Below are 13970 nucleotides of genomic sequence, written 5' to 3'. Positions count from 1 at the left end.
GTACTTTGAAGCATCAGTACATACATATAGACACATAAAAATCACTTTATATCCACTTTTTTTAAACACCCATTAAACATTTACAGTGCTGGAGGAAAATGTAAGTGAACCCATAGAATAATTACTTTAATGAAAGACAATTTGTGTCAGAAATAAAATGAGTTTAAATGTGTGGTTTAGCGCTTCTTTGATTGATAAAAAGACACATTTTAAGATTGCTGTCCTTAAGAAGAAGCTCTCTAAAGATATCAAAGTTGTTGCACTCCATAAGGCTGAAAAGGGATACAAAACAACCTCAAAATGTGTAGACATCCATCAGTCAGATGAGACAAATTGTCTATAAATGCAGACAGTTTTATACTGTAGCTACTCTTCCTAGAAGTGGGCACACAGCAAAGATGACTCCTAAGCTAAAGGCTTGAATACATCATTGGAACTGGCACACATCTCTGTTCATGAGTCTAACATATGTAATGTAAGTCTTTGAACAGGCTCTTCTGAAAAACATTGCTGTGAGCCTGAAGTTTGCAAAAGAGCACCTTGGCAAACCCCAGTGCTACTGGGAAAATATTTTATGGACTGATGAAACAAAAGTTGAATTGTTCGGGAAGAATACTATGGCACAAAAAGGGCACAGCTTAGCATCATCCCAATAGTGATGTATGGTGAAGGGAACATCGTGATTTGGGCATGCTTTGCTGCCTCAGGGTCTGGACCATTTGCCATCATTGAGGGGAATTCCCAAGTTTATCTGCCAGTTAAGGCTCAGTAGAAGTTGGTTGATGCCGCAGGACAATGACCTCAAGCATTGAAGTAAATCCACCACAGAATGGTTTAAGAAAAACAGTGGAGTGGCCTTGTCAAAGCGCAGACCTTAACCTCATAGAGATGACCTCAAGGGAAGGGTTCAAACGAGAAATCCTACTAATATATCTGAGTTCAAGCGGTTTTGAAAATGGGGAATTAGCAAAAAAATCCTTCTGAACGATGTGCAGGTTTGATTCAAAACTACTGAAATACTTGCTTGAAGATATTGCTGCTAAAGGAGGTTCAACAAGCGATTCAATCCAAGGGTTCACTTACATTTTCCTCCAGCACTGTGAATGTTTAATGGGTGTTTTCAAAAAAGACACAAGAAACTAGAATTATTTGTGTGTTGTTAGCTTATGCACATTGTGTTTGTCTATTGTTGTGACCTAGATGTGGATCAAATCACATTTTATGGCAAATCACTGTAAAAAAAACCAGTTCATTCCTAGGGGTTCACATACTTTTTCTTGCCACTGTATTTGTACCAAAATGTTACATATTAGGACTCTTTTAAAGAATACTGCCCTAGTGACAGCTTGGGACCGTTTTTTGACCCATTTTTTTTCAGACAGCTGACGGCAATAGTTTAAAAGTAGCACATTTTCCTGGAAAACCATAGACTTGGCAACACTGGTGACATGTGTGGTCTTCAGTCCTTACATTACTGCAATCACTGATCACAGGTCAGATGAGTGGAGTTATTCTGTACAGTATCCTGATGTCACCTGACCTGGTGACTGCCTGCGGCGTCTGTGTGTGTTTGTTTAGTGTCTTCTTACAGACAGAGTTGTTTAGGGTGGAGGTCGGCCAAAACAAACACTTACACCACCATCGCAGCGGTCCTCCCTCAAATCTCGTGCAAGAGGAATGAGATGTTAATGAGATGATAATGATAAGGGTTAGAGAAAAGTATTAAGATCCACGTATTTCTAGTCACTGCAGTTCTGCTGGATGGATGAAAGATGCTGTTATTGTAGCGTCTGATAAGACTTTTGGGGTTGAGCGATAACCTCTAACCGTATGTTTTAAACTTTGACATGTAACTGTATAATATTCAGATAGAGATTTTACTTGAAGTGTTAGCCTGGAAAATGATAAGATGGGTGAAAAAGTCCAACAGATTTAAACTTCTGCAGAAGAAACATCTTAAACCGATTCAACTGATTGGTTTCTTTTGCACAGAAAGTAAATCTGTGGGATTTGTTCACCGGTCCACCAGGTCAAAATTTTTTACTGGGTTTATCTCTTCTCCCGGTTTAGCAGCTGGCAAGTGCCCGTAACCCAAGACTCTCTGCATACTGCTAAAGACAGATATCATCCCTCACCCCATCTAATCTTTTTCTCACTCCATCCTAGACCGCAGCGTGTTCTCTTCATCACGGCCAGAGCTTCATCTTTTCTCTTTGTTCATGTTGAGGATCTTGTCTGTCGCCTGCAGCGTTGTGTTTTCATATTTAATCAAATGCAGCCTAGCTGTGGGATGTGAGCTCAATGGGGAGCTGATGTCATCGGGTGGTCTGTTGTTTTAAAGAGAAACTTTACTGAGTACCTGAAGAGTTCAGTAGCGTTCAGGAAAACGATAGATGAACCGAGCTTTCCTGGAAAGACCAACATTTACGTGCTGGTTTCAATCTTCTTTTCCTCCTCTGGGTCTAATGACCAAATCCTTATCACAGAGCTCAGAGGAAAAGTGAATAGTATATCACATCATACTTACTGTTCCTAAAAAGGCAATTAAATTACAAACCATGTGGTTGTGATGTTGTCTCACAAAATGGCAATTTTTCTGTAATATAAGATAGATACACTTTGCATTTTCATTTTACCTGCCATTTGTAAAACCAGTCCAATGATGTACCACACAAATATTCTCTTTAAAAAAAGCGCTGTGTTATTTTCAACCTAGCGTTGGGTCAAAAGGAATGCACCCAACCAGTTGGGATGTAATTTAATCTATGCTGGGTTGTTTTAATCCAAAATGCTGGGTTTTATAACCCATCATTGGGTGAAAGATAAAAATTTTCTGGGTTAATTTGACCCAGTGGCTGGGTTCATCTCATGGGTAAGTCAAAGCATGACAAACCCAGTCATTGGGTTAAATTAACCCTAGAAAATGTTTACATTTTACTCAACAATAGGTTAAAACAGTTAATTTATAACCCAACAGTCTATATTTAACCCAACCATGGATCCAAAATGACCCAGCATTTTGTAGAGTGTATATTTTCATGTATAGCAAATCATATTCTCTCTATCATATCGATCAACCGTGCTAACCACTATTGTCATTCTGGCAAAGCTGGTTAACTAATGCAGTCTTGCTGGTTTGAGCGGGCAACCTACTGGGAGCTTATATGCATCTGAACCTCTCGGCAGGATGGAGAGATTTAAGAAGGATCTCTATTGGTTCAGTCACTGTAAAAAGGCTCCAAGTAAAATGAGACTTTTATCAAGGGCGGAAGAAAGATTGAGTGTTTCATCTGCGATAAAAAATACTGTGAGGAAATCATTATAATTGCACAGGCTGTATAAGACAGAAAACACTCCTCTGGTCATTCAGAACAAGTTTTAGGGATTTGGGTTCTCCACTGTGATGGATTTAAGAAGGGTTTTTGGTTGCTATTTTGAAATGATTTTGAGCCAAAAAATGCATGATTCATTTGTGGAAACGTTTTCTCGTGCATCCCACCACGTCCAGATGTCAAACAGAGATGCTTAACTTGAAACTCCCACTAGAAATAAAAGACAGTTGGTTGAATCCTGCAATTGTGAAGTTTACAGAGTACCAGGATCTGTTCAAACTTTTGCTTTATAAAGTTGAATCTGAAGAATGCTGACTTGACAAAAGTGAGACGTTGTAGGAAATTTTCAATGACTCAGCAGGAAACTTTTGGGTTTTTTATGTTTTGCAAGCTGTTGAATAGAGACACTGGTCTGCAAATTCAGGAGTTTCTGCAGACAATCACAGTGAACTTATATATTACAGATATTTTATAATTTCTCTTGTTTTTAAGCAGATAACCGGTAGTTATTTGCATCGATGCAATGACTAAGTGTGAACTTTTAAAACAGCGCATGCATTTGGTATTTCAAATATTGAAAAAAGGATTTGATTCGAGAGTCAAGAGGCATTGCTTCAAAGCTTCATACCTTTAATATTTAGTTATTTGCTCTCACGAATGACTCATGGCTACAAAGCTCTTTCTACAGAGAGCAGACAAATTTAACATAGATCCCCCAAACCGCTTGCTTTATTGAGTCTACAGAAGATAGCTTTAAATAACAGCATGGGCGACGAGTGAAAACGCTGCTGAAGTTTCACACTTTGTTTATTGCACAAATCAAAATGAGCTGGAGCTGTGTTCCCTTACCACATTACGGACTCTTAAAATCTAATTTACTGTCTCTATTTAAAAGCTCAACCACACAAGCAGGAGTTTCTCAAATGAACAAATATCTAATGTTGGTTGGTACAACAAAAGTGAAATGTGTGTTTTAAGGTCTTCTCCTTTGCCCCATTTATAAGCGAACATTTATTACCTTGCTGTGCAACAATAGCAGCCGTTCTCGATGTCTTCAAAGAGCTCCCGAAATGAACCAGCCTGAAACATGATGACGATACCATGTGTTACCATACTTGTAAAATAGTGACGTCAGTCCAGACCCGGCGTCTGTGCCGTCCAAACTGACCTTAAAACATTCGGCCTGTCCAACATGAGCAAGCTAAGATTCAGAGGCAGCTGGTTTTAGATTTATTGCAATGGAAATTATGTTTTATACCGAAGTCATATACTGGGGTGCAATGGTGTGTCTTTCATAAATAATAGTGGATCCTTGAGCCTGAGACCAAACCAAAAATTAAATCAAAACTAAAGAGAAACGAATGATCTTCAGTTTGATTTAGCGTTTGAGAGCATCAGTAAATGTGCTGAACTGCAGATTTCACAGTTTTATCTGTTCGCAGTGTCTGTCTCATTTCACCGTGTGGACAGCGGGTTGGAAACCCTTATATTTGACATGAAGCAGAGCTAAGACGGCTGTTCTGCAGACCGTTGCTATGATCTGCCATATAAAGAGTTTGGACTTCAGTTTACTGATAGAAGATTCGAGCCGCCTGAGGAGAACCAGGCCAGAAACTTGCACAGCGTGAAACTTCGCTGTTTGTGCAAGGAGACACGCGGAGAGATACGGCACTGTCAGTCCAGAAAACAAGCACAGATATGTTTGAGATATGATTGTAGGTCAGAGTCGGTAACAAGGTGAAAGACCGTCCGAGCATCCTCCATCCATATAAGACTCGGGCACGCTTCCAAAACAGAGGCTTACTGCCTATACAGAACACTCACTTCGTACAGAACGCACGCAATTATTTGGTCTTTATTTGCAAATGTCAGATTATAGCATTGTTGATTGATCATTTTCTGAAAATTAAATGTTTATTTATATGCAATATTCACATCTGGAGTCCTCAATGACATCTAGATTTTGGAATTTACAAAGTTCATTGGATAAGTCATGTTTTGATCATCTGACATACACAAGCACAAAAATATCAAATTTAGCAACAAAATAAACAGCAGATGCTTGGGTATTACAGAGAGCATGTTGTAGTTGTAAAGTTTCGAAGCTGTTTATAATGAAGCGAGTAATAATGCTGTTTTGTTTAGACAATCTGTGGCTTTCTGCACAGTTGTGTTTAATGGTGTCAGTGAGTTTGTAGTATAAACTACTGTACACTCAGCAGCTCAGCAGTCATTAGCTAATGTCACGTAATGTAATGAGTGTTTGTGTGCATGAATAAAGAAATGCTCCGTTGATGCCTTATTTGATAAATGGCGCGCGCGTGTGTGTGTGTTATTATGAATATTTATGTGTTCATATTGTTGATGTCTCTGTGTACAAGTGAACGATTCTAAAGAAACACAAGAGCTTTGTTTCTGAAACGTAGAGAGCCAACCTACTTAACCAGAGGAAAAGTTTATTGCTCAGATATTTCTCCTTCATATCTTAAAAGATTTAATAAAGTTGTGTTTGAATTAAGTATCAACCTGATGTTTTTCATTAAAGGGCACCTATTATACCCATTTTTACAAAATAACATCTCATGTGTGCTCATAATGTATCTGTGAAGTTTACCCCACAGGTAATTTATTATAGGATGTCCCGAATGCCCCTATTGGGGTTGGAGCAAAAACACAGGGTTTTTGTGTCTGTACCTTTAAATGCAAATTAGCTACCGCTCCTCACTACCTTACTTTCATTTGTCTGAGACAACAATATCTCACTATTGAGATATGGCAGACAGCGTACAACTTGCTGAGGGTGGAAACCAGAGCCGGCGCCAGACCATAACTAACAGGGGGGCACTTGGCTTCCAACGGGGGGCACGCAATAGCAACAATAACTTGCAGAAACAAGACATTAAAACAACAAATACAGCAAGCACACACTCATACAACTGGTACAGACTGTCAGCTCATTTCCCGTATAAAGTGCAAAAGACCACAAACTATGCGCAAAACTACTGAACTTCGACCGCGGTGTGAATGCAAGCTGAGCTCCGCTGCGCTCGCGCTCCGCTGCGCTCGCGCTCGACGCAACAACAAACCGCCCTCGCGCGGCGCAAGCCATTGAAATGAATGGGCACAGCGCACACCGCGTCCTGGCTTTAAAAAAGCCGCTTTACCATAATCACGTCGTAATGCTGTTAACGGTCTATAGCCACACTTTACATTTAAGCTTACGTAATTTAAAACAACGCTAACTTACCTTTGAAATAGCTGAAGACGGCATGTACGAACATTAAACTTCCTTAAAACAGTGTCCTGTAGATTTGTAAATTCCACCTCGACCTCTAATCTCTGAGTTTGAGCCAGTCTGTGTTTGCATGAAGTCAGATGAAGCAGGCGGTGCTGATTCGTTTCTAAATGTTCTAATATTCATATTTTACACAATCCATAAAATGCCGCGAAAAAACACGTTGCTAGTATCAAGTCACAAATATGCTAAAGACGTAAGACGGGTGAGACGCGGCAATACATCCAATCAGAGAAACTGGTCTATTTTAATTAAAGAAAACATATAGCAACTATATTTTCATCATTTGATTACATTACAAGTCATGAAACATTCAATGTTTAATTTATTTTAATTATTCTTGATATATATTAAATGAATAAAAACTTTGTAGGGGGGGGCACAACAACCTGTTCGGGGGGACACTGCCCGCGAATGCCCCCCCATGACGCCGGCCCTGGTGGAAACTATGGTAATGCAGGACTGTCAGTGAGTGGCTGTGGGTGGGGCTTTACCAGTGTGATGTCACATTAACAAGAGAATCAAAACAGCATGTCTGATGGGACTGCTCAGTTTTCCTAGGGATTAACTCTTGTCAATTAAGAGAAAACGCTTCCCTGCCAATGAAGAGTTTTTACGACAATCCATATTTCCGCTATTATCCACCAGGTGGGGCTCTTACCTACCTTATAAAAACTGAAGCATCCACTGATCCAAAAATAGTAAAAACTTTGTATGTTTGGATCATCGCTTTGTATCTAATCTCTAAATCCTTTACAAAAATGTAATTATATTAGCTAAAAAAATGTGCAAAAAATTTGGCATTTAAAAAAAACCTACCTATATTTGAGAGGTGATAAAAAGAGAACGAATGAAGATTGGATGAAATTAGTTTTTTAAAATAGGGTCTGTTATTTTAATTTTTCTTTCAAAGTGTATGTTTATATATTTAAAGAAAAAAGGGCATTAAACTTTTGCAAAAATCATAAAAAATGCTGGCACTAGCTGGCAACTTAAAAAAAACACTTGCAGGATTAAATCATTTTTATTGTAGGGTGGTTGTGTAAGATATCTGGGTATTTGCGTTCTAAGGGACACAAATTCAACATATATGTTTGTAGTGTCATATGTGTTGCTCATCAAAATATGTTTTTGGTGCGTCATGTGAACCATGTATATCATCCTTCATGTCAAAATATGTGCCTGTTGCATATGTGTCGAAAGGGTTTACAATAAAAGAGATGCTCACATTCACAAAATACTCACAAGACACTAATTTAACAACTTTGAAGTTATGTGAGTATCTGGCAAAAGCGTCTCTTTTATCATAAACCCGTTTGAAGCGTCTGCAGCAGACATGTATTTTGACATGACACGTGATGCACATAAGTTTACATGATGCTGCAAACACATATGTTGACATGATGAGCCACACACATGACGGGCTACATACATGTTGTGCACCCTCGAAAAAGAAGCCACCGGTCGCCACTGACTGAAGATTCATTTTAACAATGAGTACTGCCATTACTATTGTGCATTTTTTACATTAATTGATTGAGAAAAACATAAATTTACAGAAGTGTCTCACCGATTTGAATGTGTCTTTATATCTGTCTTTGTTATATGTAGCACAGGGAGAGAAAGGGCACTTGGAGAGAGTTTCATTAGGTCATTAAAGAGAACTGATCTGAATCGAATCAGTCCTGAAATAGATGCTGCCAGTTTCCAGGGTGACTGTTGTTAGGTTTAACCTGATGTCTGAAAGCATTGATTAGCAGTGTTGTGTTTGCAGCAGCATAGCAGTGCCTTTCAAAGGTCACAAATACAAATGAGATCAGATTCTCAGGACTTCAGCAGGGCTTAACTGCACAACCACTGAATGAAACCCTGCAGGATATTTTAACAAGCTGTTTCAAAGAACAAGATGTTCATAAAACAGGGAATAATCCGTCATTTGACGTGTCTAGACTGCTGATTTGTGGTTTGCTTTAATGTTGAAATGTTATTGTTTTTCTTTCAGCTGGTTATCCGGGTGAACGTGGCACGCTGGAACATTATGACATCATTGAACCGCGCCTTTATATTGAAGGACAGCAGAAACCAATTAACCTCCTTAAGTCACTGGTGAGTGTCATAAGCATTCAATTTAAGTTGTATAGTGTTGTGTTGCTAGCTTCACATGAAAAAAAAAACTTAACTAGGAAAACTGATACATTTACAGATACATGGTATTATTATACATAATGACACATAAATTACACTATATTTTTAATACAATAGCACGCTTATGGATTTAAAAGATTCCCAAACCTTTAAACAATTATTTAAAGGTGCCGTAAAATGTAAAACTGTATTTATGTAGGCATATATGAATAAGTGTTGTGTACATGGTAATTAGGGCCCTATAAAATCCGTTTTATTTTTTCCCAAATTCCTTTTTCTCCGTTTTGATTTTTGCAAATTCATTTTTTTCCGTTTTAATTTTTGGCAATAATTTTTTACCCTTTACTGTTATTTTAGTGTGCCTTAATGTTAATGATTAAAATGTAAATGATTTTGGGAAAAACGGGATAACACGATTATTTAATGACTGTAAAACATGCCTTTACACATGCACATACACACGCACACAACTCAATTCAATGCATTGTTTAGTGTTGTTGCAGTGAACAGAATGTTGACAAAACTTACAAAATAACAGTTCTCCGATCACATAAAAGTCATGTGGGAACTGCTCGGAACTAAGTGCTTAGTGTCAAATTTCTTAATTTTTTCGCTGACGAAAGCAGAGTCGTGGAGAGCCGTTTCGCCATGGTTTCAGTGTTGAGGTGGCGTCTGAAACGACGGGAGGGGGCGTAAAGCCCAGATTTACTTCCCCCGGTCTGCATTTCCCCCAGACATACGTTCTTCTCCCACACAAAAACAGAATTTTATTCAAAATATGTACAATTCCGCGAAATTCCGTGTTAACACTAGATTCCGTGTTAATTAGCCAATTCCGTGATTCCGTCCGCGATTCCGTGATCGCGGAAATTATAGGGCCCTAGGTAATGACATATTGTGAGCTTCAAACTTGATTGTTTCCTCCTTCTTATGTAAACCTCATGCATGCAAAAGACCGCAGGAAAACAGACCAATCTCAACCTAACACCAACTGTGACATCACAGTCGAGTGCCCCAACATTAAATTACACATTAAATTAATTGCAATGTTGTTACAATGCTATAAACAACGTTGTGACTGCTAAGTTAGCGCCATATGCTAGTTAATGTTATATGCTAACGTTTAGGCTGAAGTTCTGCTATTGACGTTAAAGTTACGTTTTGCAGGTCCATACTGAAAAAACCTAAACTTACCACTCAGAAGCGTCCATTAACAATCTCCAAACAATTAATTATTCCTCAAAATCTGTATCTTTATCTAATACAGACTCAAACATAAGGTCTGTTTACATACACACAGAGCTACTGAAAGAGCTGCTCTGAGAAACAGCCAATCAGAGCCGAGCTCAACATTATTAATCATCATTCTTTTAAATAAGGTAATAATAGACCATTTCATTCTAAAGGCAAATCCTAGGGTTGTAAATGGACATGTAAAAAGGTTTCTGGATATTTTTTGCACTTAATAAAGTCACAAACCTTCTAATGTAACAGGTTGTGTCAATGCATTCTTTGTCACCTTTAAGAGATGTTTCAGATGGCATAGTTTTTGTGAAGCATCACGGTGACCCTTTGTGGAATTCTTGTGAGAAAGCAGACATCACTTCATTTCCTAGGGGCTTTAGTTTCCGTTGTCTTTAATGAATAACATTTCCTAACCAATTTATGGAATAAAGACTTGCATGGTTTGTTTTGAGCACATTTGTTTGTTAATCTGTGTGTTGTTTTCTCACTGGAGTTTGTAAAGAGGTTTTACAGAGAGATTTTACATGTGTACTGCCCTAAGCAACAATCGTAACAAGAGATGCCAGACCACACAGCGATCTGTGTTATACTCGGTACAGGGGTCTGAAATTAGGGTTCTGGTGAGATGGGGCTTGTCTAGTTAAAAGAAAAATAAAGTCTGCATCTTTATAACCAACACTAAAATTTAGTTGAACGTTTAGCATTATTAAAATCCCATGCAGAGGTGACTAATTTGACAGAAATGCTTTCACAGTTTGACCATTTTTGGTCTGATTTCATGAACTCCCTTTTCAGGACATGCAACATTTCATGTGGGTAAGGTCATGTATTTTTTTAAGAATGGTCACTCAGAAATGGAAATTAGATTTGCAAGTTTATTCTTGGAAACAGATCTTGGATGGTTCCTATAGTATGACTTCAGAGGACTTGGAGGATTGTGCACAAGTGGTTATGTGGGGTTTTAAAAAGCACCTAAGCTCTATCACCAAGCATGGTCATTGTTCCTCATACAAATTCAGACTCAGCTCACTGTCACTATAAAATGTCCTGGATCAGCAAAAAAAACAACGGACACCCCCAACAACAACACACAACTGTCCTGGAACAATGTTTTTTATTTATGATGTTTCTCATTTCGACTGACATGTTCAACTTTTGTATCGTCTGCCGTCAGTCCGGTCTGTTTGTATCATCCAGGTGGTCTGTGATAAAACTGAACTGGGAGTCAGTGTTGTTTTTGGAGATCAGTGATTTCCCTTCTGTGTCCACAAATGTCAGTTTCTAGCAATGTAAGTCACTTTTGTTTGCTGTGGATTCATGAACGTTTGCCAGGAGGTCAAGGTTTGGCCGGTTAACAAAGCAAAAAAGCAGCTTTCTTAATACAGTAGATGGCATTTCAGAATAGCTGTGCATTCAGAACCCAACTGAAAAGACCAGCTAAAACCAGCTTAAGCTGGTTGGATGGTTTTAGCTGGCCTCCAAGCCTGGTTTTAGCTGGGTCATTCAACAGAAACGTCTAATTTTGGTATGGCAAGATGTCTTAAAATTGATTTCTTTTTTTAACACTTTAACTTAGACCACATTATTAGATTACTCTTTGACTTTATGAGTATACAGAAATGACAGCTTAATGATTTATTTTTTGTGTGCATGTACTTAAAGGAACACGCCCAGATTTGGGGAATTTAGCTTATTCACCGTATCCCCCAGAGTTAGATAAGTCCACACATACCTTTCTCATCTCCGTGCGTCCCGTAACTCTGTCTGACGCAGCCCCCGCTAGCTTAGCTTAGCACAAAGTCTGGAAGTGAATGGCTCCAGCTAGCAAACTGCTCCCAATAAGTGACAAAATAACACAAACATTTTCCTATTTATGTGTTGTGATTTGTATAGTCACACTGTGTACAAATAACAAGGTGATATGAGACACAGCCATCTTTTAACACTATACATACTGGGAACTATATTCTCAGAAGACGAAGCACTGCTACATGGGCGGAGGTTTAAGCTGGAGGGTCAGCTGGTCTTCAAACATCCGAAACTCATCTAAAACCAGCATGCTGCACCAGCTAAAACCAGGCTGGTCTTTTTAGTAGGAAAGCAATCAGTTGCAGAAAAATACCATAGCGATTTTAGAAATATATCAACAGAAATGATATTGGTATTGTGCAAAATCTTATGGAGCCATAAAACATTCAGATCAACGATTTTCCTGAAACTACAGTGCATAATGCCGAAATGCTGATTGCTTTTTTATTTAATGATCTTTGCGTTGTTTCCATCATTTAGATGTACGTCAGCCTGTATTCCAGGTCAAATGAACACAATACATTTTAAATACTTAGCACACTTATATATGCACACATGATGTTGTGGTACCGCATTAGCATACGTATCCAATTTCGCACGCTGCTCTGCGCATAAGACATGATGAGGATGATTCACGATTATTTTGCCTGTGTTTCGTCAACGCATGGCTTCTTTAAATCCGTTTTCCTCTGCTGAGTAAATCTGCCGAACTTTGGGACCGTAAAGAGAATTAATGTCAAAGAGAATTGAAACATAAAACCTATCTTGACAGTTACAGAGCCGTGACACAATGAGATATTCATTTATCCAACGCAAAGCTGAAAATACACTTCAATCGTCATCTGTCAGTCTCACTGTCAGACCTCTATAGAGCGGTTGTGTTGTCTTTAATACACAAATCCCACAATTATACCATCTCACAGATTAACCTTAACATCCTTCAGTATCTGTGTGTTGTGGATATTTAATTCATTTGTATGTTGTGGATTTATTAGCAGTAAAATAAACTACAACTGTTTTGGGGCAAGCAGAGCGAAACGATCTTAGGTTCTTGTTGTTGTGCTGATTAAAACTGATGAATCGGTCTACCTCAAGTTTAAATGGCCGCATACTGTGAATAAAAACTGCGTACGGCACCTGTTTTAATATGATTATACTTGCTGCGATTATTAGCTTAATCATAAGAATCAAAGTATTATGTTTACTAGGTAAAGTATTATTTCAATATTGCCAAAATCATATTTTAATTGCATTATGAGGGTGCATGTAAACATGGTAATTTTTTTGAAACAAAAAGTGATGGGGGTAAAATAAACCAATGAAATGAATAAACAACACAAAACAGTGGGAACCGTTTAATAACCCCATGAAATCAAATTTGGAGTCTGTTGATGTTGTTTTGTGTGCTCAGACTCAAGTTTAAAGACATAAGCATATAAAACGTAGTCTCATCTTTCAAGACAAAAGACCAAAAACTAATTAAATTGTGTGTAGAATGAGTATAATGTTGTTTTTTGTGTACGCTAATGTTGCGTCTGTGACACACTGATAAACCGCTGGCTGCCGAAGGACCTGCGCTTTTCTCTCACAAGATTTTTTGATTGCTTCATCATTCATCAATGTGCAGAGGTCTGGAAACAATTTCAGGAAATGTGGCCTGTATTTGTTTCTGATGTTTTGATATTTTTACGGTTTAGGAGAAACCAGACGTGATCTTTCATTAATTCCAAGTTTTTCAACAGCTAGATCATTCATCATTGGTCATAAAGTGTATTTGGACTTACATCTCTGACTGTTCGCTCTCTCTGGGTTTAGGGTCATCCTGGATCACTGAAGGTTCTTATTGAAGTGGATGGTGAGGATCTGCTGCTGGTTTTGCAGAAGAATGAGTGAGTCCTCCATCAATCTCTTTCTTTCCGCTGTACAATAATATCAGCAGTCTATTCCTTTTTTTGGGGGTCATTTTTGGCTTTATTTGATAGACAGTATGTTAGAAGAGGATAGGAAAGTACAGGATGGAGAGAGGTGTTTGGGAACTTGAAGCCGGGATTCGAATTTGTGTCCACTACACCTTCGGCTTCAACTCAGCAGTCTAATCTTATAGTATTAATTGTCATTTATAAATTTTTCCCGTAATCTCTCAT

The 13970-nt window shown here is 38.3% G+C and overlaps 1 protein-coding gene across 4 annotated transcripts in view; it reads left to right on the top strand.

Moving 5' to 3' along the window:
* adam12a (ADAM metallopeptidase domain 12a) overlaps positions 1-13970 on the top strand; it is a 110504-nt gene that overhangs the window by 11614 nt on the left and 84920 nt on the right. For all 4 annotated transcript variants that reach the window (XM_073814996.1, XM_073814995.1, XM_065272249.2 and 1 more), the window contains exons 2-3: positions 8630-8733; positions 13642-13715. In XM_073814996.1, the coding sequence (XP_073671097.1) occupies positions 8630-8733; positions 13642-13715 (178 nt within the window). The remainder of the gene's footprint in view (positions 1-8629; positions 8734-13641; positions 13716-13970) is intronic.

This window comes from Paramisgurnus dabryanus, chromosome 1 (genome assembly GCF_030506205.2).
Source record: "Paramisgurnus dabryanus chromosome 1, PD_genome_1.1, whole genome shotgun sequence".
In the NCBI taxonomy this organism is placed as follows: domain Eukaryota; kingdom Metazoa; phylum Chordata; class Actinopteri; order Cypriniformes; family Cobitidae; genus Paramisgurnus; species Paramisgurnus dabryanus.
Note: the sequence above shows the minus strand (reverse complement) of the source record. Positions and strands in the feature narration are given on the sequence as shown.